The 25,539-nt window shown below is 39.3% G+C and overlaps 1 protein-coding gene across 1 annotated transcript in view; it reads right to left on the reverse strand.

The window, feature by feature from the left end:
* Nucleotides 1-25,539, reverse strand: part of Pex16 (peroxin 16) — a 72,566-nt gene that overhangs the window by 21,353 nt on the left and 25,674 nt on the right. Inside the window, exons 3-5 of the mRNA XM_067101464.1 lie at nucleotides 18,334-18,443; nucleotides 13,708-13,844; nucleotides 8,082-8,239 (exon numbers count right to left, since the gene is read on the reverse strand). Of these exons, the coding sequence (XP_066957565.1) occupies nucleotides 8,082-8,239; nucleotides 13,708-13,844; nucleotides 18,334-18,443 (405 nt within the window). The remainder of the gene's footprint in view (nucleotides 1-8,081; nucleotides 8,240-13,707; nucleotides 13,845-18,333; nucleotides 18,444-25,539) is intronic.

Genomic DNA, 25,539 nt, shown 5'->3' on the forward strand with positions numbered 1-25,539 from the left:
ATATTAGCCGTTACATAAAGTTTTATATATGAAATGTGTGCAATTTCATGTACAATACAGCAAAATACAACCCATGGTTGTAGCTTTTATCAGTTTGGAAATATTTTCATATAAACCACGATAACTGCCAAAATTTCAACCTTCGGTCAACTTTGACTCGACGGAAATGGTAAAAAAACGCAATTTTAAGCTAAAACTCTTCTGATCTAGTAATATTCAATCATTTACCTTCGTTTTGCAACCAATTGGAAGTCTCTAGCACAATATTTCGATTTATGATGAATTTTTGAAAAAAACTTTTTCCTTACGTCCGCGCCAGAAATTCTTTCGTCATGTTGTCGTAACGTTTGCACTGTTTTATATTAGTCGTTACATGAAGTTTTATAAATGGAAATGTGCGCAATTTCATGTAGAATACAACAGAAAATAACTCATGGTTGTAGCTTTTATCAGTTTTGAAATATTTTCATATAAATCACGATAACTGCCAAAATTTCAAGCTTCGGTCAACTTTAACTCAACCGAAATGATAAAAAAACGCAATTATAAGCTAAAACTCTTACATTCTAGTAATATTCAATCATGTACCTTCATTTTGCAACAAACTGGAAGTCTCTAGCACAATATTTCGATTTATGGTGAATTTCTAAAAAAAAAAACTTTTTTCCTTACGTCTGCGGCGCAGTAACTCGGCGAACATCTCAGAAATTCTTTCGTCATGTTGTCGTAATGTTTGCATCGTTTTACATTAGTTGTTACATAAACTTTTATATATGAAAATGTGCGCAATTTCATGTAGAATACAACAGAACATAGCTCATGGTTGTAGCTTTTATCAGTTTTGAAATATTTTCACATAAATCACAATAACTGCCAAAATTTCAACCTTCGGTCAACTTTAACTCGACCGAAATGGTAAAAAAACGCAATTGTAAGCTAAAACTCTTACATTCTAGTAATATTCAATCGTTTAACTTCATTTTGCAATAAATTGGAAGTCTCTAGCACTATTTCGATGTATGGTGAATTTTAAAAAAAACATTTTCCTTACGTCTGTGCGGTCACTCAGCCGAACATCTCAGAAATTCTTTCGTCTCGTTGTAATATTTGCACCGCTTTAAATTAGTCGTTACATAAAGTTTTATATATGAAAATGTGCGCAATTTCATGTACAATACAACAAAAATAACTCATGGTTGTAGCTTTTATCAGTTTTGAAATATTTCCATATAAATCACAATAAATAGAAAAAATTCGACTTTCGGTCAACTTTAACTCGACCGAAATGGTAGAAAATTGCAATTGTAAGCTAAAACACTTACAGTCTAGTAATATTCAATCAATTAGCTTCATTTTTCAACAAACGGGAAGTCTCTAGCACAATATTTCGATTTATGGTGAATTTTTGAAAAAAAAAAACATTTTTTTACGTCCATGACGTTTTAATTCATGCATCATTTTGTGATAATATTTTCTCTGTGTTGCTTTGATTGTTTTAAAATTTGTTATATACCAAAATCATCGCAATTTAGTGTACAATACAACTAAAAAAATTAACTCATTAGCTTTACCCGTTTTGCTTACAGCGCGATTTGTATACAATTATATACGAGTTTTTTTTTTTTCGCTGTCATATATTCCAATATTTATATATGAATGATATTTTTTCATTTCTGATGGTTGCATACTAAACTTCAGGCAATGACAAAAAAAAAAAAAAATGAACCAAAAATGAACTGTGAATTTTTGAAAAAACTTTTTCCGCTTCGGGCGCTAACTCACCGAACGCCACCAGCATACGGGAGACGTTTTTGTAAATAGGGCTTCGGCGTTAAAGGGTTAATAGGACAAAGTAACGACTGGTCTGGATCATCGATACAAAGTCCAAGGAGGTGTGGAACAAGAAGGACTCGAACCCGACAATAGATGCCGATCAATTCGGAGTCCACTTATGACATCTGAGAAAGAGTCGAGATTTCGATCACCTTCACCTGTTCTTCCATCTTTTACGTCAAGGCCAGAGCGAGATGAGAGATGGTCCTAAGAGGGCACATCTCTATCCGACGACTCTTGTAAGGTCGCGTGCAGAGCACAGGACAGGGACCCTAAACGAGAGTCACATGCTACCCAGGGAACAGTTCCCTGGGACAGCAATACCTAAGAAGCTTCTCATCCGTACCTAAATCTTCAGATAGAAGACTAGGTCACAAGGGCCAATGTTCTTCACAAATGAAAGGGAGAGAAGCAACCCTCGGCGGAGAAAACGAGGAAGCCCAGACTTGAAGAGTGACTCTGAACTGAGAAGTTCTGTCAACGACACCCACCAGTGAAGATGGGTCCAGTCCCTGGGACAGTGTTGCAGAGGAGTTCAAGAGATATCCAGCTATATCCATTGCCACTCGGCGGGAAAGCCTATGCTTGCAAGGAAAGCTGGAAGGTCCAGTCCTGAACACACAAGGTTGTACTGCCTGAAGAACTGCTTCTTGTATAGCTGGTTGGTTAAGCAGAACTTTTCTCGATGCCTCGGAAGCAGAGCTATCAGGTTGGGCGAAAGGCGAAGTCTTTCAGCATTTGTCTGTAACTCGGGGTGAGCAATGCTTGTGAACCCCTAATGAAAAAGACAAATATGGAGGGTAAAAGATAGATATCGATTTTTCCCAAAAAGACAGCATGCCTCACGGTAGCAGTCCCTGGGTCTGGTATGAAGGAGTGAGAAAACTACTGACTTTGTTGTGCACGGAGGCAATAGAAAGACGGTAGGGATCTCTCAGTCGAGCAGTCTCTTCGTGAATCTTCGTGAGGAAAAGAGTGAAAAGCACATTCCGTCCCAATCACTCAAACCCGAGGCCAAGCTCGCCTACCAATACATCTCCACCGGGAATGCATCTGGCTAACTGAGCTATCGAGTGCGCTATAGAACACTCGAGTACCTGCAAATGTCAACAGATGAAACAGGAGAAAAAAACGATTCCCTCTTGTTTGTCAATGAATACCACTACTGTGGTTTTGTTGTTCAACAAAACCACTGAGTGTCGCAAAACTCATCCTGAATTCTCAGAAGGCCAAAAGGCTGCCTTGAGTCCAGGATGTTGATAAGAAGGTACTAATCATCTTGGTCACACACCTTCAAGACAAAGTCTGACAGGTGTGCGCCTTTCCTTGATCGGTGAATCCAGTAGACATAGGAGGTTCCTTCAATCAAGCATTAGCCTCATACTTCGAAGAGGAAAGAAGGACAAAGGAATGGAAACAGACCTCCATTCTCCACCATGGGGAAGCCTCTGCAAAATGACAGGATACCTAGACGATTAGCTCTAGCCGGGCTGGCGTTTCCCAAATCGGGAGCACGGGAGAGGAAGCGGGATGGAAGTTTGATGAAAAGAACTGCCGAGACCCAAGGAAAATAGATACTTCTCCTGAAGAAATCCATTTCCAGGTCTCGGCAATGTTGCTGCCAGCTCCAGAGACTCCACAAGTATCATTTCATCCAGGCATCTGCAGTAGGAGAACTTCTTCCCAGTCAACACTTCTTTCTCTCTTCCCTTCTTCCCTCCTCCCTTATGGAAAAGAGGGTGGAAAGAGACAGTTATGCACTTTCCCAGAAGGGAACCTTGATTACCACTGTATCTGGCAAATCTCTGAAAGAGAAAGGCAGAACCAAGTACAAGTTCGTTCCTAAGGGTCGAGCCAACTTGGGACTTACGAAACCGGAGATCGGAATTAGGACAAAGAATTGCCCACAGATTGCTGTCTGGTACAGGAAGACCCACCCCTGGACAGGACCAGTTCCAGAAGGCAGGGTTCTTTCCAGGGATGGTCATATCCAAGGAGAGAAAGCCTAAAAGTGATAGGATTGAGACACCAGGCTGGGAACCAGCAGATGCCCTCCAAGATCGCCGCCTCTCGTTGCAGAGAGAGAACCCAGTCTGGGTAAGGCAGAGTCAGAACAACCTGCAGTCGGCAAGACCCTCTGAGGCAAGAAGAATTTGTACTCTGTCGAGGCAAGGGAGGAGCTTGGTGTCTCAACCTGAATGAACTCCCTGTCCGAAGAAACGTATTCATCTGGTCAAGAACGCTCTCACAAGTAAGGACCGTGGCGGCCCCCCGACACTCCTGGCCCCTCGGGAACTGCAAGGGTTGCAAGTGATGAAGATTATTCATTGGGGGAGCCACGGTCCTGTCCCGGGAATCCTCGCACTGACGAATTGGCGCGAAGTTCTCCAAAAAACGAGGGTGATCGAAACTTGAAGAGGAAGAGCTTCTGAAGCGTGAAACTCCTATACCTCTCTCCTTGGAGGGAGACCTTGACAGATCCCAAGAAACCCTCCTCGGCTACTTGGTTGTACTATGAGACAATTGGGGGACCGACACCCAAAACACGCCAGACAGCCAAACTCCGAAGACAAATTTTTTGGAACTCTCTCTGTCCATCTCACACACCTCAGAACAACCAAGAGGAAAAGAGAACAGGTGAGGAGAAAGAGTACCCCTACCTGTCCTGCCAGTATAAGACCAGCAGGGGAGGCAGACTGTGAGTGATAATCAGCCAAGGAGATATTTGCTACATGGAGGAAGAAGGGCACTTGTGCCGTGGCAAAGCGCTTTCCTGGGAAGAGCAGAAAGTTCACTTGAACAGTGCCGAGAACCTGATTCAGAAAAAACCGAGCGAGGCTGAGCCGAGCCACACCGAACAGAGCCGATCACGCGAATGCGATCCAGGGGTGGTATGCGGTGGACTGGGAGGCAGGAGGGGCAAGCTGAGCCGAGCCAGTCTCACAAACGCAACCAGGGGCTGGGCAGGGCAGGCAAGCCAAGTGAGCCGAGCCAATCACGCGAACACAATCGGAACTGGACAAGGCAGAACTCATCTGCCGTGAACTAGCGCTAGTTTCCCAAACTCTAAACTCCTTCGAGACCAAGGCCCCTCAAGAAGAAGGTTTAAAGGGGAATTCTGTGTCTGCTATCCTGCATGCTCAAACCCTAAGGTTCAGGACACAAGGATGAAACCTGGCCAAGCAACCAAAGAATCTGGCAGGCAGTGTCGAGAAACCTGGGTGTCTCGGCACTTTCTCGTCTTGTGCCTCTCATCAGGAGAGCGCTCGTGATTCATAAAATTCAAGCAACCTACAAGACTCCCAAAAATTGGGAGCGGCTGCTTTTGGTTTCCTAAGAAATCAAAAAGAGCCAGGCACAAAACCAGTCTTAGACACAGACTTCTAAGACTGGCAACGAGGGCACAGCCTCGAGAGGCCATGCTCTCGTGGCCCCCAAAACGTGAGACCCCAGAGGAGAATGCAAATTGGAAGAGCCCACGAGAGAAACTTGTCTCCCAGAAAAAGTCAGTCCCTTAGAAGTCCTGCAAGACTTCCAAAGGGAATTTCTTCCCTGCTTCTCCTGGTGTTCGAACTGATAGGACTGAGACACCAGGCTGGGAACCCGACCGAGCACTGGTAAGCACTCGGGGAGAGCTTGTAGTGCTGGCAGGAAGAGCTGAGACACCTGGGTGCCTCGGCCCTTTCTCTCGCACTGCTCCCGAACTGGGCTGGGAGAGTACTCTCCAGACCAGATCGGGATACAGTAAACCCAGTATTTGCGGGGGATGCGTACTGTACACACACACACACACACACACACACACACACACACACACACACACACACACCGAATAGCTAAAATCTGTGAATACTTACAGCCCCTCTAAAAACACTTAGAACTGCCTATTTTGATAGTTTAAACACAAGAAAAACCCTCTAAAAATGCTTATACCCAAGTATTTTAATAGTTTTATCACAAAAAGTGCACTTAGTCATGAAAAAAATATGAAAATACAGTAATCAGTGAATATTTCTCAATGAAAAATACTGCAAATGGGCGAATTTTCCGTGAATAATAGGTAGATACATTCCACAGAGAAATCAGCGAATACGTGAGTCCGCAAATCGTGAGAACGTGAATACAGGGGGTTTACTGTACTCGAAATTCCATAGAATCTCAGGCACTCGAAGCGGCTCATGAACAAGTGCCTGAAGCAGCCCCCGTCTTAGAGGCGGAACCTCTAGGACTGGGAACAGGAGTGCAAACCGAGGTCTGCGAGCCTGCAGCTCCTGAACACAAAACCCAGGAGTATGCGAATAAGTTCCCTAACCTGAAGGTTGGGAACAGCCAACGAGAGACCCACTGCCTCCTTGGGAGGAGGCAGTCCCTAGAAGTCCAAGGGCATCAAGGGGAAAGAAGCAGCCTTCCTCTCCTTCGGCCATCGGAGGTCTATCCAGTTCCTGGGACCCCCTTGAACCTCGGGAGAGGAAGGGAAGGGGCAGCAGACGACGAAATCAAGATACGTTGAAGAAGACGGCGGCTACTTCCACTGGGCGACTTCCTTCAACTTCACTCCAACATCTACGGGATGGTGGACACAAAACATCGCAACCTCCAGGGCAACTAGGCAAGATCACAATGGAAGCAGCCCAGGACAAGACCACCAGGAGAAGCAGCAGGCATGATCAGGACAGCCGATGCAGGAGCTATGGAAGCAGTTCAGAAGGCAGGAGCTACAGCAATGGCCAGGAACGTCACGTAAAAGTCACCAGCAGTGACAGGAACAATCAGGGCAGCTGCGGCAGGAGACCAAGAAGAGCTGCCCAGAGACTGTCGTTGAGTCAACAGGAGCATAACACAGGAAACAGCTGGAGCAGATGGACCACAGATACGCCAGAGGCAGTGCCACAGCATACATGAAGGCCAGCAATGAGAGCAATCGATCTACATCAGCGGGAACAGAGTTGGAATGATCCCGATGTGGAAATATGCCATTGCAACCAGGCACTGTGGTTGATCCCAAAGCAACACTGAATGAATGTCGGGACACCTTCATGCAAAGATATCCCAACTGAGATATCCAGCCAACTACTGCTGTGCCTGCGATGCTCACTGTCATCCTGAAAGAAATGCAGATGAGTAGTTGAGGGGAACTGCTCTACGGAGCGAGAGGAGGCCCCTTAGAAGAGGTCGCCTGACTGCCTGCCCCTCCCTCGCGGTCTTCATCCAACAAGCGAGTGAAGAGGGTGAAGGAGAGAGATCTCTACCAAAGGAGAGATAAGGAAGAACCTATAGGGAAAGAGAAGGAAGGAGGGGAGGCCACCAAGGGCACCATGGAAGCAAAACTTACCGACGATGGCCACAACCTCTCCCCCCTGCAACTCTCTATAGCGCAGGTAGCGAAAACAACACTCAGCACAAGTAGAAAGGAAGTAGTCATGCCCTAGTACACAGAGGGCAGGAGCCCATTATGGGGGAGCAATCTCTTATGTCACGATCAATGTAGGGGAACAAAGATATTACGTCCCAATCTAATATTTCCAAATGTACAAGGGAACGCCTTCAGTATCTAAATAAAGGGCTACTGGAAGAGAAGCATTACCACTTGGTTACGCCCCTATAAATACGCCCTTGGCTGTCAAACCCAAGACCCAGATGCAGGGGAACAACGGCTCACACAAGGCTATCAAAAATCATGGGTTTGTATTAATAAATATCAAACATGCAATTCTTCTTCTTCTTTTAACGTGCTTATTTCCCAAACGATGCCTTCTTTTGAAGGACTTTTGATTTGGCTTTGGGGTAGACCTGTAGTCTCGATTGGCTGCCCTGCCTGACATCGCTTAGACCCGTAGCGTATGTTTCATGTATCAACCCGACCCAACGCCTTTCTTCCCAGCAGCGAAGTTGTTGCGCTGGTAGGGCAAGAGTTCGAGACCTGTGAGATGTTTGTTATGTTTTTAGAAGGTGTTGTAGTGGCTTTTGTTTTGTGTGTGTATTTAGTCTGTAACACCCATTTGCTTTTCAAGCAAACCTATCCGTTGATTACATATATAATCCCGGGATGTCTACATATACATAAATACAGAAAGATCCCACTGGGATAATAAAGGCTTAACGACAGTCAGGCAAAGACATCCGAAAACACATCTGGAATACTTACAGCAAACGGCTGCCAATATAAACAGTATTCAAGTTGCTACTCTTATGACAGCTTTATCAAATTATAAACTAAATTAAATTAGAGTACAGTATAACCATTTTACCTCGGCAGTTAGATGCTTGTGAGAAACTACTAGGGCTGATGAAGGTTCATTGTCATTATTGTTAGGTGGTTTTGGAGGTGTAAATGTTCGTTGGTGACTAGGTGGAGCTCCAGCTAAGGTCCTCATAATGCGTCCAGACTGAGGTAATCTAATTACTCCTGTGATGAAAAATATAAAAAAAAATTTTTAATTTGGTGGCAGAATACCTTAGTTTTTCTCTTCTAAAAAATATGTAACTAAAAAATAGTCAGTCTTATTATTTCTTTTCTCTAAAGTTCATGTAAAATGCGGCATCACAGAACAGGCATTCTAACAAGGTCAGGTCTAGCAACTCAGTGAATTGAGACAATGTTCTGATTATTGTTTACTCCCAGTGTAATTTTACCTTTTCATTTTCTATAATGGCTTATTTGATAAAAAGTCATGAGAAATAACACTGGTTTTCAAAAGAAACTGCTCAAACCCTCTAGGCTTCCAGGCATTTCCTCCGAACACCAACCATAGAGTTAAATAATGTCAAAGACTCTTATAGTTTCACACCATTATGAAGAATCAGTTCTTTGCATTCCTGACTTCCTCTTCACCAAACTAAGGAAATGTTCGTGCCAGAGATGGATGACTCCATCTTGCTGTCCTAGCAGTTCAAAACAGGCAGCCATCAACTCCTCCAGGTGCTGGCAGACAGCATCAAGAAGTCTCACTAGATTTAAAAATAATGCACAGAGTCATTACATATTGTCTTTTCAATAGTCCCTATGGCTGTTCTAGTTGGGCAATAAGAGACAGAGATTTCAGGTCCTCAAAGATATACACACTTGTAGTAACAAGGGGAACATGCATCTTTGCACCCCTATTGGCATAAAAATATATAGGTCAATCAGCACTTTCTGGCTAATTATTGTGCAAAGGTAAAAACCAGGCCATCTCCAAACTATCAACAAATGCATTAATACAATCAACGAGTCCATGCTCGTTGCTTCAAAACGTCACTGAAAGTAACTGCCATGGAAACTGCAGTTCACTTACATCACAAAATTTAGAGGAAAGACCTTTTCCAAACAGATTCCTAGTAAGAAAAACAAATGCCAAATCATGTGGATTGCCCTAAGACATTCCTCTATAAAACAATGACCAGTTGTGGAAAAAGAGAGCAATACTGTACTCTTGAAGGTGGGAAATAAAGCTAATACTAATAAGGTCACTGTCAATTTTTTATGAGGTATGAAAATGGAACAATGTTGCCCAGGTAGCAGAACTACAGCAAATTCAAGTTGTAAGAGGGGAGGGAAGGCAAGTATAGGATTAACGAAGCAAAAAAAAAAATTTTTTTAGTAAAATTTAAGTTTTATTAAAAGACAAATTTGTAAGTACTGAGAAGGGAAAGCATGGTGAAAACCCAGTTTAATCAATTTTGTTGTGTAGATGTGAAATATTAACCAATAAAAAATTCTGGAAAAGACTGAGAATAGCAGGAATGTGGATGTAATGTATAGTTTTGCATGTGTCTTAGAGAAGCAAATTAGAGAATTTTATTAAGGATGAACATAAGGAAAAATTTTGAAAACCATCACATGTATAAGAAAACTTAAATTTTGGGGGTATGTGGTAAGGAGGGATTGTTTAGGATAGTTTATGCCTGGTAAGAAAAACTGTGGAAAGGAGGAAGAAATTAATGAATGGAATAGGGAGAAAAGACTGGAAGTCCATGACAGCCAACATCTTGGGAGACACAGTACTCTTGAGGAAAAGTTCTTACTCAGAACGATTAACTATTACTAAAGCTCTATGTATGGAACCATTACGACTGTTGTCAGACCTCAGTTGGTTGTCAGACCACATTAATTTTTATCATACATGGTAATATGGGCCAAAACACTCAAAGTAACTAATAATGTCATTACAATTCTACTTACAAATGTCCATTCCAGCTGTATTTGCTACTCATGGAAAAAATGCATGTAGGCTACAATACCAAAATATTAAATTTTCACCTACAAATTATTTCATACAGATACAATTAAATAAGCATACTATACTGTACTACACATAATAAAGTAAGCTAGTCTACCAGTATTGCTGATGTGAGCAAGATGACTGACCTACATAGCATAAGATACAGTACGTGAAAGTAACAACACAATTCAGAAGGAATGCCTACAGCAATATTGTACTTTACTAAATATACAAAATTTTCAATAATTTTCATGATTCAAAGATACCCACCTCTGACTTTTCCTTATACTAACAGAAAGGCATAAGTTATAATGCTTAAAGTCCATCCCAAGAAGCTCAAAGGGACCATGCAAGTCTCAATCAGCCAATCTGGGATTTTTAATAACTCAACCTTGCCCATCTATACTGTAATTCAGGGTGATCATGTGTGATGGGTTCACTGAGAAAAGAATGTAGTCTTTTGCAACAGTTTTAGATTTCTTACAAAACACCATTCCTTCAAATTAACCCTTAAACGCCTACTGGACGTACCATACGTTGACTAAAATTGTCTGTTGGGTGTCAAGTGGACGTACCATACGTCGACTAAAAATGCTTTTTTTAAATATTTGCGGAAAAATAATTATAGGCCTAGTTTGCGAAAGGTTTTAAATCACGCGCCTTGAGGGATGCTGGGAGTTCACGGATCAAGCTGTTGTTTTGTTTACAAGCGTCACCCAGACGCACATGCGCGAATTTCCTCCTTCCCATGCCAGAAAGCATCAGCGCCGCATCGTCCGAGAGCGATTTTTTGACGCATCCGTGTTTTGCAGAACTTTGGCGAGTGTTTGTGTATTTGTGAGGCAACAGGACGTTTGCAGAGATGTCCCAACGTCGTCAGGACCGTGAAAGGCGCATAATGCCTGTCAGTAGTGAGCGTGTGAGACGAGTTTTAGACTGGGATGCTGGAGAGGGACCAAGCATCCAAGATGACCCAGCTTCTCAACGCCGTGTTGTGCGGCCACATGTGACCGAAGGGGACCAAGGACCACATCCCGTGCCTTTTACAAGCCCTAGGAAGCATCGGGGTGTCCTGAGGGGCATCCGTAAATTTTTTAGAAAAACTTTTTCCTTCTCTGAAAATCCTGGCATTTCTTGAGTCACCTTGTCGTAATTTTTTTGCTGTTTTATATTATTCATTACATAAAGTGTTATACATCAAAATGTGCACAATTTCATGTAGAATACAACAAAAAATAAATCATTCTTTTAGCTTTTAACAGTTTTGAAATATTTTCATTTAAATCACAATAACTGACAAAATTTTAACATTCGGTCAATTTTGACTCGACCGAAATGCTCGAAAAACGCAATCGTAAGCCAAAATTCTTACATTCTAGTAACAATCAATCATTCACCTTTATTCTGCAACAAACGGAAAGTCTCCAGCACAATATTTCGATTTATGGTGAATTTTTTAAAAAAACTTTTTCCTTCGCTCCGCTGAAAATCCTAGCATTTCTTGAGTCACATTGTCGTAATTTTTTCGCCATTTTATATTATTCGTTACATAAAGTGTTATACCTCAAAACGTGCGCAATTTCATGTAGAATACAACAAAAAATAAATCATGCTTTTAGCTTTTACCATTTTTGAAATATTTTCATATAAATAACGATAAATAGAAAAAAATCAACCTTCGGTCAACTTTAACTCAATCGAAATGCTCGAAAAACGCAATCGTAAGCCAAAATTCTTACATTCTAGTAACAATCAATCCTTTAACTTCATTTTGCAACAAGCGGAAAGTCTCTGGCACAATATTTCGATTTATGGTGAATTTTTGAAAAACTTTTCCTTCCATCCGCTCGCGAACTCCGCTAAAAATCCTAGCATTTCTTGAGTCATCTTGTCGTAATTTTTCGCCGTTTTATATTATTCGTTACATAAAGTGTTATACATCAAAATGTGCGCAATTTCATGTAGAATACAACAAAAATAAATCATGCTTTTAGCTTGTACCATTTTTTGAAATATTTTCATATAAATAACGATAAATAGAAAAAATCAACCTTCAGTCAACTTTAACTTGATCTAAATGGTCAAAAAATGCAATTGTAAGCTAAAAAACCTTACAGTCTAGTAATATTCAATCAATTTCCTTCATTTTGAAACAAACGGAAAGTCTCTAGCACAATATTTCGATTTATGGTGAATTTTTGAAAAAACTTTTTTACATCCGCTAGCATTTAATTCATGCATCATTTTGTGATAATATTTTCTCTGTGTTGCTTTAATCGTTTTACAATCTGTTATATACCAAAATCATCGCAATTTAGTGTACAATACAACTAAAAAAAATTAACTCATTAGCTTTAACAGTTTTGCTTACAGCGCGATTTGTATACAATTATATACGAGTTTTTTTTTTCGCTGTCATATATTCCAATATTTATATATGATAATGATATTTTTTTCATTTCTGATGGTTGCATACTAAACTTCAGGCAATGAGAAAAAAGGAGCCAAAAATGAACTCTTAATCTTAAAAACTAAAGCGTGCTGTGATTTTTTGAAAAACTTTTTTCCCTCTTGGCGCTTAACTCCCGAACGCCGCCGGCATACGGGAGACATTTTTGTAAATAGGGCTTCAGCGTTTAAGGGTTAAAATTCTTGCTATTTGTCAGAACTCACATATCAAAAGGCACTAATATTGACTCTCATGACTGCTTGGGATCTGGAAATCTATTCACACACACATACTGTCAATTTTATTTATGAGGGACTGGGTGTTTGGGACAATTTCAAGTCCACAATATGGGTATATCGTAAGTACAGCCATGAGTTTGCACTTATGAGGTGTTTTTAAAAATGGCTTGTTTTTTATTCATGTGGACTGTTTTCTTTATTGTATAACTTAACCACCATGATTACACGACATGTTACATAAGTATTACAACTATCCAACCATACGGTGGTGTATGAAGTTTTTACAATATAAGTACAGGCAGGCCCCAATTACGGCTGGGGTTCCATTCCAGCGACACGTTATAAGCTATTTCCACTGTAGTCGGTGCTTATTAATTAATAGGCACTGTAAGTGCCAATAACGGCACTGTACCTTGATTTTTCACCTAACTAGATACCTATTCATGTTGTAAATGCCGTTAATCGCACCATAAGCACAGTTATTGGCACTTTTGAAAAAGCACTGAAGATTGGAACACTATGCGTCGGTGCTACCGTAACTTGGGGATGCCCTGTACACATAAAAGAATGAGAAAAAAAGAAATAACTATCACACAAGATCAGAACAACTGCAGAAGATACTGAAATCACTTGAAACCCATTACAATGATAAAGAGAGTACTGTAATGGAAAAGTTTTATAAAGATGCAGTCCCATATAATGTATTCCATAAAGAGAATGGATAAGAATAATTTGCTAAAAGTACACGTACATGCTCTCTAGTAGATCATCTACACTCAGTAACCACTAATATCTAAGCAGTTTACATCAATTTTGAATTGAATACCGTACAGTATTGCTTTCATCTTCAAAAGAAACAAGCACAAACTACTTTCATGTTTTGGTTTATTAGCTTACTTCATCCTTGACTGCAAACAAAAGAAGGAATGTTGTTTTTATGGTCTATATACAAATCAGTTTGTTACAAAAATATACATACTATTACCTGGATTGTTATTTGAAAGACCGTACTGCATTTCTTGTTTATTTTTAATAACTGCTTTTCTATCAATTGGTTTGATAGGTGGAGATGACACTACACCCGATTTGTACTTTAGAACCATTAGAAAACGTCCAATACACCTGAAAATCATCAGACCATAAATGAGGGCATAATTTTAAAATTAAGAAGTACACCTCTGAAAAAGCCTAATTTCTAGGCTTCATCACTGTAGTGCACACAACAAAATGTTTTAGTTATGACTCCTAATATCAACCTTACATGCCTTGGCTTCAGGAGTACTATAGTAAAAGCCAGGGCTCTTTGCAGCTGCAACTCCGCCCCCTGCCTACATCATGATCACGCCTTGATGCCGATTGGTTGGCTATGGTTTCACAAAGTTGGTTAATCTGTGGTTCTTTTCTTCTTCATTAATTTAGCAATGTTTGTTTTACCAAGTTAAAATAATTTTGCTAATTATCAAAAGGAAACGTTACATTATCCCCTGAAATAAAATCATAATACACATCTCTTTAAAAATGGTAAAATAAAAAAAAATAGTTAAACATAAATGGTGTAAGGAGTGTTCCACGATGCTGCCGTTTTTTTTTTTTTTTTTTTTTTTTTTTTTTTTTTTTTTTTGTAAATTAGCTTCACCTGATCACGGAGGTAACTCACGGAATGTCTGCATTCGAATCTGTGCACCTGAATTACAGGGCAATGATAATTACCGTATGTCATGGGCAGATGCAATAATGCTGAAGAAATATATCAAATAAGAAATATCTTTTTTCCAAGAGTGACTGCAGTGAGAGGAAATCCAGCTAGTGTTTGCTCGAAGATGTCATCACCTGTCAGTTACTGTTGTCAACATTTAGTGGCCAATTAGCAATTCAATGAAAGCCCCTTCTTGTGGAAATGACACCATGTGGTCTCTCATGCCATGCTTTTTGAAATGGTGTAGTTATTTGATGAAGACTGCATAAGAAAATTTGTTCTAAAAGCTTCTATGGCGTGATCGAAATGGGGCGGTTTTGGAGGAGCCAATCAGTAAGCAGAATATAAAAAAAATCACCTTATATGAGAACAGCGATTGCCTGTCATCATTAGCTCTGCCCATACAGTGGTGTATAAGCTTCCAGAAGAGACTGCCCAGGGCAGACAAAGACAGACAGAGGCAGAGGGCCGTTAATCAGAGGTCAGACAAAGCAAGGTTCCGATGGGAGTCTCCTCTTCAGATGACAAACATCTATCTACACAAAATCTTGTCCTGCCTGAGACTAAGAGAAGCAGCCAGCCCTCCCTGCTTGTTATGAGTCTCTAAGCCCTTCATGCCCGTGACGAGGTAAAGTAGTGAGCCCTACATACCAGTGACGAAGAGAAGCATCATTTGCTGCCCCATCCTGAAGCCACCCCTTCTGTGACATCTTCAAGCCTGAAGCCATCGTGCCAGCATCATCTCTTCAGCTGAAACTCCAGCCGCCCTCTGTGACATCTTCAAGCTCAAAGCCACTGTGCCAGCATCATCTTTTCAGCTGAAACCCCCAGCCATGAAGGATAATTCACCAACTCTCCATTTAAGTATTATAATTGCTCTACCTTCCAGGTTGTTCCCCTATCTATAACTGTTTTGATTTACTTTGATTTGTGTCATGTTGAATGAAAACGAAAGGGAAGCAACATGTCATTTTCTTTGTAAATAAGGTTGTGAATGAACTTGTTGTAGTGTTGTGAGAGTTTCTTTTTATATTCACTTCTCATATTTCAATTGCTGGTGTTGAATTCTTATTGTTTCGAGTTTGAAAGAACCTGAACCAATTCATGGGATCGTGACCATCTAATATTGTCAAGCGTGTTCACCATTCTAAATTTAAATACAAAGACTATCTCAGAGCTATGCAGACTGGTATTTCATACTGATTTCATGAAATTTTACTATATTTTAATACTGTAGTCATAAAGTCGATTTCATTGCAATCGTTTACATATTCAGTGGGATGACAAGCAGTGACTGCAATCTTCAAAACCAAAATAGGCCTACGTTTAGCGTAAAATTACAGTAAGATAGGCCATACAAGTCATACAGGATATAACTTGCTGAGACTTTTCTAAAGGACATTACCTCCTTTTGAAATACACCTGTAATAGGATCATAAAAAATGACATAGACCTGTAACACCCAATGTCTTTTTATCGTCTATGCAGCTTATGATGTTTGGATTATAGACCTACCTTATATTCAGCATTTTATTGTGGTTCTTGTTGTTGTTGTGGTTATCCTTGTTTTTGCTTTTGCTATTATGGTTCTTGTTGTATCTTTGAAAAAACTACAAAATGAACATAAACATATTCATAAAATACTACTGTAGTGCAAAGTATTATCTGCTTACTATTGTTGATTGAAATTTCCTTTGTTTTACTAAAAAGTAACTGAGATCTTTATGAATACAGTTTGCACTACAGAATATATTCTCCTAATAACAATGAGAGAGAGAGAGAGAGAGAGAGAGAGAGAGAGAGAGAGAGAGAGAGAGAGAGAGAGAGAGAGAGAGAGAGAGAGAGAGAGAGAGAGAGATTTACTGACACTTATCTACCCTTTTGTCTAACAGGGTAATCTACAAGAATGCCCTCAAAATCAAATGAATCATGGGCTACTTGCAGACTGGTTTGGGTCATCTCATAATGTCTTTTTTAGCTTTTATTTATTTCATAATCTCTTTTTTAGCTTTTACTTATTTATTTTATTTTTTTGTTATGTATCTTATGATGCCTTCCTACCATAGCCTTCATTTTCATAGAAATGCTACAGCAGCCTTATATCTAATCATCACAGTATGTAATATAATCTGTTATCCCTTTTGTAAATACATTTGCATACAATTTATTGAAAGCAGTTCGATAGTTGTGTGTTAGGAAGGCTATGAGACAGCCCTATTATAGGTCTGTGTGTGCCACTGGCTACATGTTCACAAGTTTTACTTTTATTCTCTGTGGTATAAGTGACGTTACAATTACTATAGCCATCAATTCATGTACACGTGCATATGCACGTGCTCATCTGTGCACATTCAAATGTATGCAAATACATTGTGTATCTTGGGGTCAAAGCTACTATGTTAACTAAAAACTACTTTATTTCCAACAGATATGGGAAAGAAAACTATTTGCAATAAGAAATTGATGTGTAAGACTTTGACCTGTCATTGCTTGAAAATATAAGAATTTGATGCGCATGTCTAATCTCACAATAACCATGTTTGACATGCAGGATTTGGTGAATTAATTCCCTAATATCAGATCTTGCTGCATAAGTCTATGCTTCATTTCAATTACTGTAATGTGGTCTATGTGGAACCACTTATGTAGGCCAACACCAATTTTAAAAAAAGCAAGATGCATGTATTTAGGGTTGTGCATGATCAAATGAAAGAAAAAAAGATGCATAAACAGAATGATCCAAGACCTTCCTAATGATAATATTATATAATTTGATACATCTTTTATCGGAAACAATTGCATACTTCACAGCTCTGGGAACTCAAATCTGTGGTGTTATCATGTATGGAGCTGAACATTACCGAACGGAGTCAAATCCATACTGGTAATCATATGGACTGTTAAACAGCATGCCATCATTCCCCATTCAAGAGCTAGCCAATAACTGGCATGCAGTGGGTGGGACTTAGCTGCAAGGAGCCCTGGATTTTGCTATCATACTGTATATCCATCCCAAATGACCTTTCTCAACCAAAGTCCAAGTAACTCCTTTTTCTTTGAGCTCTTCCCTCTTGGGTTTCCAACTGCTTTAGCTTTATCTTGTTCAGATTTTCAATTCTTATGTCTGACAAAAGCCAACAGGTAAGCCCTGTACAAGTTGCAAGGTATAACTCAGTAGCATTATTAAATTACTCTTTGAAAAAATCAATGAAAATGCTTTAACCTTGTCACTAGGACATCAAACAATTCACACCATTAAATCTGCTTAAAATCCATTACAAAATCTTATTTTGATGTTGCAATTAATTTTCTTTATACAAATACTTTGACTTTTTACTGATATTACTTGATCCTGTTTGCACTATTCTAATACATGAGGTTTTTTATTTTGTTTCCTTTCTTGACATAACCATATATAATATATATACTGTAGTTCTAATAAGCAACTTGTCCTCACCTCCACTACAGTATACATCAACACACAAAAAGTTAGTTTAGTCATCTAAGAAAATTGCTTAAACCTTTTTAACTGACTGGTTATGATGCAAGTGATAAGTGAATTAAAGAGGACTGTCCACTATACTAATATGAAGGTCTGATGGACAGAGCTGGAAAAACTTGAGACAAATGAATCTGCACAAAATCTTGATTCCTTGACTTTAATCTACAAAACATTTCTAATAACACCAAGGATTATATGGAAAAAAATTAAGACTTTCAACAGTGTTACTGTATGGCCAATCTTTAGATATATGTGGTGGTCAATAAATTTCCCACAAAACTTTTAAAGTTTAAAACAAAAGATTCGAGTGCATCAATCCTTGGGAAAGTATTTACCTGCACAAAATAAAACTCAGCCCTTTATACTAGTATTATGTCAATTCAGTCAAATGAATATTGTAGAAACGATCTTACTTGATTAACTGAATGACAGTAACCACTGCCCAACGGCCTACTTCACCCCAGAACTGGACTGCTGATATTTCTATCAAAACTTCCAAGTATTCTAAGACTGTTAACAGTACCTGAAAATGCAATTACATTATAAAAACAAATACTGTATACAACAATACCAAAAGGATTCAAGAATCAAAAGAAAGGTAAATTTTCTAAACTGAGCCATACATGGAACAGTAGTGAAAAGGCAATTGTAATCTGAGTAAAAATGTAAAAACAAAATTGATTCACGACAAAACCATCAATCATAGTTAGCCTTAACTCCTATTATCAAATTCCAAAGACATGTAACTTCTGATGTACAGCATATGGAAGAAGAATAGCCAGAAGGCCACTTACTGTTTGAGCCTGACCCATCCGTAGTAACTGCTGGCTTCATTCTTTTGCATGTATCCATAAAGACACCATATGCTTTTGTATTCTCCCCAGCTTTGTTTTGCTTTGTTTTGAAAAGAAATTTGCCATCATAGGTCATTATTTTTCATCCAACCCAGCTCTCACCCCGACTCTTTGGTTTGTAAATCCCACATCATTATTAACTCACTGAAATTGCTTACTATTTCCTGGACAGGTAAATAAAAATTCTCATAATAAAATTTATTTTTTGGATACTTACCTACTGTTAAAAATAACAGGCTACATACTGTACAGACGCTCCTCTACTTACGAACTTTTAAGTTACAAACTTTCAGAGATACAAACAACTGTGATCGTAAATTAAAATTTATTCAAAGGTAAGAAAAACTGTACTTTACTGTATTATTATTATTATAATTTGCTAACTGTATTTAGGTTTTAAATATCATTCGTATTAATAAAATACTCGATAAACTACAGTACAGTAATACTGTAGTATTGAGTTTTAGTATGAAAAAACACAAATAATACAGTAAACCCGCCGTACTAGAGTTCTCTAGCGACGAAAATCAGCAATTTTCGGCGCCGAAAATTGCCGATTTTCGTCGCTAGACGAGTGCCATAAAACCGGATCGCCATTAACCGACCCCGCCGTTAACCAGGGACTGCCTGTACTGCACTGGGCACCTGTAATAATAATAAATAATAAAGTTAAATCATACGGGTAGTAACTGATGATGAATGTTGATTACAGTATGCTGTAGATGATGATGAAGATGAATTAGCTGTGCAGTACGATGAATGACGGGAGGCACTGTCATATTAAGGTACTTGACCATGGCAACGAAGGTGGTACAGTTGGGCTGCATGAGTATTTTACCTTGTTCATGCTCAATGCCGGCGACCACAATTAATGTCACGCCGTAATGGACTGCTACTTCTCCGTGACTTTTGCCCTCTCTTAACATAACAATCATGTCTACTTTCTTCTCATCAGTCATTAATTGTAGGCTATTTGCCAGAGGCCTTAGAAGAAGCAGAGCATTCAGGACATCTTAATGCACAATTTCAAAAATATTCTTAGTCCATAGTACTGTACACGCAAAACACACAAATGAGAGATAGCAATGAAACGAGTTATATTGGGTCATTTGCCGATAATTTGCCACTATGGTACTAATGTATTGCGCGTACATATACTAACACTGATATTCTGCGCATACAGTACTGTAAATTTTATTACAGTGAACCCCCCGTATTTTGCGGGGATCGTCCCACAACCCCGCGAATAGGTCAAATCCATGAATGCTTAAAACCCTCTAAAAACACTTAGAACTACCCATTTTGATAGCTTAAACCAAGAAAAACCCTGTAAAAATGCTTATACCTGAGTATTTTAATAGTTTTATCACAAAAAGTGCATTTATTCATGAAAATTATATGAAAATGCAGTAATTAGTGAATATTTTTCAGTGAAAAATACCACGAATATGGCTAGGTATGTTCCACAGAGAAACCCGCGAATGCGTGAGTCCGCGAACCATGAGAACGCGAATACGGGGGGTTTACTGTAAATGTTTGGTTGTAGGATGATTTTTAAATATTACATACAAAAAGTGTTTTATTATGATGCGTAGTACAGTACTACAGGTAGTACGTAGAGCATATCTAAAATATGTAAGACAGCAGGAATAGCAGGGTACATATGTTTACATCTGCGGTACGTGGCATTTTCATGTACGTACTAAGTATATACAGTATTCATTAATACTGTAAGTACATTTTGTACGATGAAAAATGATTTACTAATTTTCAAATGTTACAGTACTGTACTGTAATATATTAATGTAAACAGCAAAATTTCAATAACATATATTTGTTTTTCTTAAAAGTGCTTCACCCAAGCCACCTCTCTGCAAATATAAAGAACTCAAGATGCTGGACACTGTGTACCCAGGACCAATGATACTCGACACACTATTAGCTCAACCTTTTGCTGGGAAGTCAGGAAGCTAGATCCTTGGAAGAAGAATGCCTCTTCAAGGGACGTGACTCGTCGGGAAAACACCACTGGCGCCTACAGTACGGCAAAGAATCTCCCGAACTAGATGAGGGCTGATGCACATCCGAGACACCTTTCCATCGGCTGTCTCTTGAAGCAACCTGGGATGCAACAGGTTGGTCTGAGAGGACGACTGCTCGTGGGCAGACCCCACTGACCTCCCTTGGGCTAATGGTATGCCTCCTCCCTGGTTCAGGGGAGTATGGCAGTGACCAATGCCTAAGCAAATCAGCAGGACAAACAGCCACCTCCTCCACTAACACTTCACCTTTACTTTTCTTAACATATTAATTCTCTGTTCAAATTTATTTTCCATGCTGGCAAAGACATCAGGCTTGGAAGTGTGAAAACCAGAAGCATGAGTAGGTGGTCTCGGAGTATTTACTGATACAGGGGAAACAGGAACAACAGAAGGAGATACAGCAGGAATAACTACATCATTAGATTTAGGAGTCATCTGACTAGCTAATTTCTCACTGACTTTAGTGACTGCCTTCCTCTTGTGATCTCTCTCTAATTATTCAAATGAGAAGTCAAGGTCTTCCATTTGCGTTCGTCCCAATCCGTGCATTCGTCTCATGTCAAATCAATAGTATAAACTTGCCCTCTACGATTTGTGCACATGGTATGAGAGTCATAAGTAATTTTCGTCAACTGGGTATTGCAGCCTTTGCTGCAATACCAGAAACTGGAAGAACTAGCATCTGACATACTAACTAGCTAAAAAGTCACAATCAGTAACAAAAATCCAATCAAGAAAAAACAATGCCAAAAGGCTACCATACAAAGAGTACTTCACCGGATGGGAAGAAAAAACAGTCAAAACCAAGCTGCTTAGTCAACACGATATGTGGATGATACAAGCGGCAGAAGGAATTGATCTATTAGCTTAGTTGTTCTCTCTTACCCCAAAAGTGGGCAGGGTCTTGTCACCTACACAAAACAAAAGAATCGCTACCGCGAATTTCAAAATTTAACCTGCCGTTCAAGTAGAAACTCTTAGCTACGTATTTAATGGGTATAAGTTACTTATATAAAAAAAGTATTTTAATACAATACAAACAATTTCCTTGGCCTCAGAGTGAAGATGCTGGCAGTTGGGAGATGTGTTCCGCTCAGGCTATCCCTTTGGCTATCCATACTGTCCAGTGACACTGGCTGCTTGAGGTGACCACCGTTGTTGTTTTTGATCGAGCTGGCCTTTTAAATGCCCTCGCTGACCACATCAGTAAAACTGAGGTTTGACAGCGGCAGCCAAAATGATTCCATAACTCTTTTGTTTTGATGAAAATAAATTAGGTTTGTATGAAAAATATGTGAAGTCAAATATGTTTTCGATATTAACTTTAAATTAATAAAAATTTATTATTTCGCTTGAGCAGGCTCTAACAAAGCAAAACTTTTAATCATAACAAAGAGACGTTTGACGCTGCACAAATTCCTTACTTGCTCACCCTAGCGATCTTAGAGTGCTTGAAAGACTATAGTTCACCTGTTCTCCACCAGGTGTGTTTTGAATGTTTTATATCTATAATAAGAATTCTTTGTGACTGCCCACTAGGTTGGGCAAGGTCTACTTTAACAGTAGGTATCTCAAAAATAAATTTTATTATGAAAATTTATATTATTTGGGATGCATCTTACCTACTTTTAAAGATAGCTGATTCCCACATTAAGAGCTGGATGGTGGGTAGTGCAGCTAGACAAATTCCACTCAGCCAAGAGAGCTAAAGGTTTCCTACACGAAACCCAAAACATTCCTACCTGATCTGGAATCCTTCCTGGATACTACCATAGCCAGAAGATGGACTCCATTTAGGGAGTAAGGTTTTCATATGTGCTTGGCAAAGAGTAGCCTTGCAAAGAAAACTGCTTCAACTTCAGCCAGAATGAAAAGAAGTGGCATGAAGGGACCCATGTGCCTGGGTCTGAGAGCCCCAAAAATGAAAGTAAACTAAAAATAAATACCTTAATGATATAAAGGTACACTCCTACACAACATACAGTATATACTTTCATGCACCGCATAAAATTAAAGCCAGGGATTTAAAACAAAGAGTCTGACATACTGCTCTTTCTTTGGTTTGGAAAAAGACTTTATCTACTACTACTAGTGGACTAAGGGCTTTCCAGCTTTTGGATATACTTCAGGTAGTAAGCAGAAAAACTGAACTGTAATTTCTACTGTGCTGTCTTAATCACCACTTGAGGCAAATTTGTCATAAAATTAAATAAAGTAGCAACTGCTCTTACACTATGAATGTTTACCTTCAAAAAAGTTAAAAGATCTGCAACTAGTTTCTCATGCACTAGCTTGATCAAATATTCAATAACAGCGGACATTGTGGTCTTCATCAAGGGCATTTTAGGTGTTCTAATACCATAAAACAAAAGGTTAACTTTGCCCCTTACAGGCTTTAACCTACCTAAATAAAATTACTTAATTACCTTAACAGGTCACAGAAGTGCTTCTCCCTTCATTTCCATTCAAGATTGTAAAATTTGCAATTCTTACAGTTCTCAGTAAAAACTTTGCATTAACTTCCCCTTTATTACACCCTCCCCTCAAGAGAAAGCTTGCAATTATTTTACTCTTTTAACTCTGGTAGTGCTACCAAAAAGTGTTTTCACAGCAAAATCTTCAATGGAACTGATTCCAAAGACTTATAAGGATCTGTAAATAAAAATTTTTCAAATTATGTCTAAATTCCAGAATGAGTGATACATCACTTCTTGGGGCATCAATCTCAACACCTCAAGGAAAGAATGGATCTACAGCCTCAAACATTAGACACCGAGAGACTCTTACTGTATCTAAGAAAACAAAAAGCTTTCTGATGTCTATAGTGGTACAGGTGCTGGAAATTCCTCTGAATGGCACATGGAGCAACACACAAACTGCTGCTCCTGATACAAGGCCAACCACTTGATTAAGGATAAATTCTAAAATACCTTAGAAAAACCTCATGCTGGGAGGAGACTGTTGAGTCTCCAGCAATTAAGTGTGGCATGCACGGGGTTTTAGTGGTTCTGCATGAAATTCAGTATTGAGTAGATCTTTTCTTAGCAAAAGAATATGAGAAATCTACCACAAGAGCTAGAAAGTAAAAAAACCATTCTCCTTGGGGCCACTAAGATGCTACGAAAGTCACTGAGCAGTTTTTGTACTCAAAGAAAGCTTATTCTGTGTTTTCCTACTAACTGCTAAAGGGGGAAAGGCATATGCATCTTAAATGGACCAATCTTGAAGAAATGTGTCCACTGCTCAAGCCTGAGGGCCCTGGAAGGGGAAGCAGCATACTGGTCATTTCTGATCATCTACTTTGATCATAAGTCCACTTTTGGAGTTTTCTGGAGTGCCCCACCAATTCCACAGCAACTGATGGACTTGACGATGTAATGGCCACTTTGTAAGCAGAACTTATCTTCTCTGATCAATTGATTCACCAAAACATCGTCCTTTTCTGGAATGAAATGGGGAACCAATACTATGTTCCTCACTTCCACCCAAATAAGCAATCTTTCTGCTATTAAGAACATTGCCCATGACTTCAAGCTACCTTGGTTCCTGAAATATGCCATGGAGGTCATATTGTCTTATAATACCTCTATAGTTTCAGTCCACTTGCTTACATTACAAAAGACTCTTCCAACCACTACAACTTAGTTTCAGACCAGTTGTTTACATTACAAAAGACTCCTTAATATAGCCATGAGTTTGAGGTTGTTTAAATGCAACTCTTGTCCCTCTGACCACCACATCCTTGACTTCTTTAGATTGACTGAAAACAAGGGTGAGGTTTGGTTCACTATTCCTAGAGATAAACCTGACAAGAATCTTCAGTGCTCTCTTCACCACACTAACATCTCTCAAAAGTTTAACAGGACCAAGACTAAATTGAATCTGTAAGAGACTTCCTCTCCAAAGTCTCTTTCATATAACTAAATTGGCTGTACCTCCTGACCTTGCTATTCTGAAAATTCTCTTGTGATGCCCTGTGTCCCAACCAAAAAGTCTTTACCTCATAGGAAGCTTCCTTCATAGCTAAAATTCTACCAGAAGAAACAAGAAGTGCCTATTTGTCTCTCCAATGGAAAAGCCTAAAAATTGCAAGAGTCTATCCTCATCCCCAGATAGACAATGTAGAGGGGTCAGGGAAGACTACTGATAATCACAATGCCAAGCGACTGAGCCAGATAAGGCAACAGTTCCTTGGCTCTCAGAAACCCACTGAAAGAGTTAGCCAACATGAACCAAGACAAAGCAACAGTTCCTTGACCTCAGAAACCCACTGAAAGAGTTAGCCAACATGAACCAATTGTCTAAATAGAGAAGAATTCTTGCCCCTAAAATACAACACCATCCTCCTACAGGCAAGAAAATCCTTGTGAGTACTTAAGGCGCTGTACACAGGCCAAAAAAAAGTACCATGAACTGGTATACCTTCCTTGAAAAAACAAATCAAAGGAACCTGCACAATTGAGGATCTATGGTATGTGGCAAATGCATCCCGTACATCCACCAAATCGTCTAGTCACTCGTTAGGAAAGGTGCTGAAATTGCGCTGGATAATTCCATCAGGAAAGGGGACAGAAAAATAAAATTTTCAGTCTCAATACATCCAATAGTGGGAGCCTATCTCTGGACACTTGTAGCACTATAAAAATTCAATTGTAAAATCACAGGGATTTACAAGTATATGCTATATTACATTCTTCTCTAACCAAGATGCAACCTTATTCTG

Source organism: Macrobrachium rosenbergii, chromosome 57 (genome assembly GCF_040412425.1).
Source record: "Macrobrachium rosenbergii isolate ZJJX-2024 chromosome 57, ASM4041242v1, whole genome shotgun sequence".
Classification (NCBI taxonomy): domain Eukaryota; kingdom Metazoa; phylum Arthropoda; class Malacostraca; order Decapoda; family Palaemonidae; genus Macrobrachium; species Macrobrachium rosenbergii.